This window comes from Apis dorsata, unplaced genomic scaffold, assembly GCF_000469605.1.
Source record: "Apis dorsata unplaced genomic scaffold, Apis dorsata 1.3 scaffold_504, whole genome shotgun sequence".
In the NCBI taxonomy this organism is placed as follows: Eukaryota; Metazoa; Arthropoda; class Insecta; order Hymenoptera; family Apidae; genus Apis; species Apis dorsata.
In genome coordinates, this window is record NW_006263733.1 from 62,960 (window position 1) to 67,178 (window position 4,219).

At 36.9% G+C, this 4,219-nt stretch overlaps 1 protein-coding gene across 1 annotated transcript; it reads left to right on the top strand.

Moving 5' to 3' along the window:
- The first annotated feature begins 1,374 nt into the window (after positions 1 to 1,374).
- Positions 1,375 to 3,024, top strand: LOC102674137. The gene is made up of 3 exons (XM_006620344.2): positions 1,375 to 1,649; positions 1,771 to 1,996; positions 2,611 to 3,024. The coding sequence occupies exons 1-3, from the start codon at positions 1,564 to 1,566 to the stop codon at positions 2,713 to 2,715; spliced, it is 417 nt and encodes a 138-aa protein (XP_006620407.1). The 5' UTR covers positions 1,375 to 1,563; the 3' UTR covers positions 2,716 to 3,024.
- The last annotated feature ends 1,195 nt before the right edge of the window (positions 3,025 to 4,219 follow it).

Consider the following 4,219-nt stretch of genomic DNA (forward strand, 5'->3'; position numbering starts at 1 on the left):
TTGCTTATTCCTCCACGTTGCGCGGATTACGACGAGCAACGGAATCCTCGCCGAGCGATTGAAGATAAATATCGGTCTAAGCTTGTATAAGATACCTCCTCGGCCGAGTTGGATTGTTACGAAGAATGGATGGTAATGAGGGATAAATATTTCGTGATTTCATATATTTCGCTCGTGGATTCGATTCGAGTGATAGATGTAAGTAGCATCAGTCGAAGAGAGCATGACCTAACCCCTTACCCTCGGAATACACGGTCTCTCAACGTCTCTCATGCATTTTGCACGCAAATTCGCACGATGAAAACACGATATCCTTGTTATATTTCTCTGTAGGCCATGATCTAAAAATTTCCATAGACAAAATTGTCGTAACAGGGTATAAAAGTAAACGATTCGATCTAAAATATTCAACCGTCTCTCGAGGAAAAATATATATATATATACGTAAGAGTCCGTGAGAAGGTGAAGGGTTCAAAGGTTAGCCAGGGTACCGTTCCGCGGTTTGACCGTTTTGTTCCACCAGTTCTCGCGTGCGTGAAGATTGCGCGGGTTACGGAAGATGGATCAGCCGGCGGCTGAGTTCTGCCATGATTTCGTTTTTTGCGGGAATCGCCACGAGGTGAGAGACGAGAGATGGATCGCCAAGGAACGGATACTGCCAATACTGAAATATAGTAACAAGGGCAGCCGAGGGATCGGGAACGAAACTCGTCGGCGAGGGGCGATGAGACGAGGCAATAGGCGCAGCTCGTGAGGATCGGGCATAGGTAAGTGGCACTTATGTTTAATACTCGAGTGTGGATGAGTGGTGGTCGGTTCTGCACGCGATCCTCGCCTCTTCCCTGACCTCGCGTTCGCTAGAACCAATTTCCACGGATAATATGAGCGAGGATCAAAATATTCGTTTTTTAATTCGCTTCAAATGGGACACGGAGATAAGTTAGTTAGTCGTCGATCTATATATTATCGTGGCGCGTTTATTAGTGCATTTTGAAGAATATTAATTGAAAACATCTACTACTATTTTTTTAATTATTGAAAGTTATGGAAGAATCGATTTATGTACTTTGAAATTAATCTAGAAAATGAAGAAAGACGTACGTATCGAAAAACAATTATATGTATAAATTTAAAATTAAAAGAAACGTGACTTCAATCCAATAACGAAGATATTTTTCTGGAAATGGAGAATAACTATTAACTATACGACTCTGAATAGTTCTATTCTCAAATAGAATTAGAATCTCAAGGAATAATGCAATTGTATAATTCAATGCAATAAATATGATGGAAGGATTCGATATTTCGATAGAGAAAAAATTAGATTTGTTTTTCAGGTGGAACATTGTCGAGAAGACGTTGAATAGCAGATCGAGCGGCGAACGAGTAGCGATATGAAACCGATCGATCGACGAAAGTCAACTTTTTATAAGACAAAGGACAATTTGGTTTCAATTTGGCTATAAGGTATAAACATTCGTAGAAATTTTAAATAAATTATCAAAATTTCTAATATAGTTAAATTATATCGGTAAAATTTAAATTGGTTAAAGGCAATTTATTATGCCTCTTCATTATCTGAAGAATCCTATGTACGCACTTTGTCTCTTAGCGGCATTTTGCGTACGACAGCATATACAGAATAATAGGTATGAGATAATGGCTTCCTTTATATATAAATATCTTTTAATAATTTTTAATAATATAATATTATAATATAATATATAATATAATATTAATATTATTGTTTTTTTTCTTATGTACGAATAGGGTCGAACAACCGTTAACAAAACGTATGTCGATTCAAACACCGATATTGATAAACACAAAACCGAATGAAGTGGATTCAAAAATAATATCGCACCCTAAGAATTTCATAAATGATTTTAACAATAATTTTAACAAGATAGACGAATCTGATTTATTGATTAATTGCATACATATCATCGCTAAACGGGCTCGACAAATCATTGAAAGCATCCAAGCAAGCATACCAGTAAATATAACAATAATAAATTATAATTATTCATATATATTAATATAAAAATAAATTAGGTTCATATTTTTTTTTCCTCAAAATGAATTCTGACAATATGAAGTTTCTTACGATATACAATATATTTCAGATAAAATAATTTTTCTATTATATTTATATTTAGTAATTACATTTATTATTTTCTTTGGAAGATCATTTTGAGCAAAAAATGTTATTATTTAACTTGATTTATCTTCGTTCTTTGGAGATATGGAAAGTGAGAGTATTATGTAAATCAAAAGTAATCAAATCAAATTTAACTTAAGTTTTAATAATAATTAATTTGAAACTGTATTTAACATTAACGATAATTTAAAATAAAAAAGATAAATCCAATGATTGAATAAGCGTGTTACAATTTTATCCATTAATTAAGAAAAATCTTAGGTTTCTATATTAATATAAAGCATTATAAATTAAGATAAATTATAAATACAGTTTCAAATTAAAAAAAATTAAAAGTTAAACAAAATACTTCAATTACTCGTGATTTATATATTATTATTATATCGAATTATTTTATTTTCTACATCTCCAAATTGATTAAAAAAAAGAAATCTCTTTTTTTTTACTAGATTTCAAAGACATTAGATATCGAAGATTCCTTATTATCTTCATCCAACATTTTTGATTCATTTCTATTCGCAACAAACAACGTTGGTATCAAATGGTTGGCTTAATACCAATGGCTTAATAATAATGATTGGAATGATGCATTGATGATCTATTGAAGAGTACGAAAAACTGTTGTTTGACAAAGATTAACACGGATTAAAGGGGGGGATCCGCATGTGATCTTTGTCAATCGATGGAAAATTTTGCAATTGATTGAAAGCGGAGGAAAGCTTTGTTCGTTATCGAATAATTTCGATCAAATCGAAGAAGAATTGGAGAAAATAAGGGACAGACTTATACATTGTATACTGTGTAAAACAGTTCGGTATTGCGCGCTCAAATAGGCGCCAACGAGCGCGCAAATACCGAACATGATGCGAAAAATAACACGCGCGTGTATTTAAAATGTATTATATATTTCATAAAAATGGAAACGTTGCAACGAGATTAAATAAATAAATTTTTGTGCTTATACAAATATTTGTTATTTCTGTCAATCCCCACTCTTGACACCAACCTTTAAATAATAATAAGATCCCTCTATATAATACAACGTATATAATAATCTACTCGCTCTTGAATTTCCTTCAAAAAATTATTTATAACCAAAACGTAGGATCAATTTTTCCAAAACCAAACTTGTAATTAGCATCGATGGATCTCAGACTTGGACTTCCGCGTGCCTCCGATATTACAAGGTCAATTAATAAATTTATGAATCGCGCGTACCTCCGTCCAAGATCAAATCCTAAGGTTCCATATCATCGATCACCGCCTGATCGACTTCCGTTTCCCATACTACCACTCCCAAAAGATGTCCCATCCTGGAATATTAATAACCAACCCTCCCCACTCCTTATCCAATCCCACTTTCGCTACGTTTCCACAACCTGGTGTCCCACGTTCCTTCCCAAACCTGTTCACCGTGCACAGATATTTATCACTCCAATCTCTCTCCCTCTCTCTCCCGTGTCTCGCAATCCATCCGTCAGAACGGTCGAGCGGATTTCCAAATCTCTCTCCCTCTCTCTCCCCCTTCTACCGATTCTAACCGCTGCTGCCGGGCGAACAACAGGGGAACCCGAGTAACCACCGAGGGCTCATTTGAATTTTCCCGGACAGGATGTGCACCGCGTGCATTTCAATCCCCTGTGGGGGAAACACCCCGACGAATTATGGAGGAGCGAGATGGGGAGGACCCCCTCTCGGGTCTCGAGCAACGGACGAAGAGGGAGGACGTGCACGGATGGTGTGTATACGCGGATGGTAGTTTAAGAGCGAACGCCCGGTATCCAGGGCACGTCCGGAGCGCCAACAGAACTTATTGTCGTGCGCACGACTCGTCGGGGCATTTTAATATTTCCGCTGAATGCGCCGAGAAAACGGTCGAACGTGGGCCCGGCGACGAGAAAACGAAAGGAAAGGAGAGGAAAAGGAGGAGGATGAGAGAAGGAAGGAGAAGGGGTGAGGGAAGGGAAAAATGAGGGGGAGGGAGAGAGAGAGAGAAAAAGAGAGGGGCAAACCGGAGGCGAGGAATCGTTACGCGACAGTGCCACTGGTCTTGGTTTT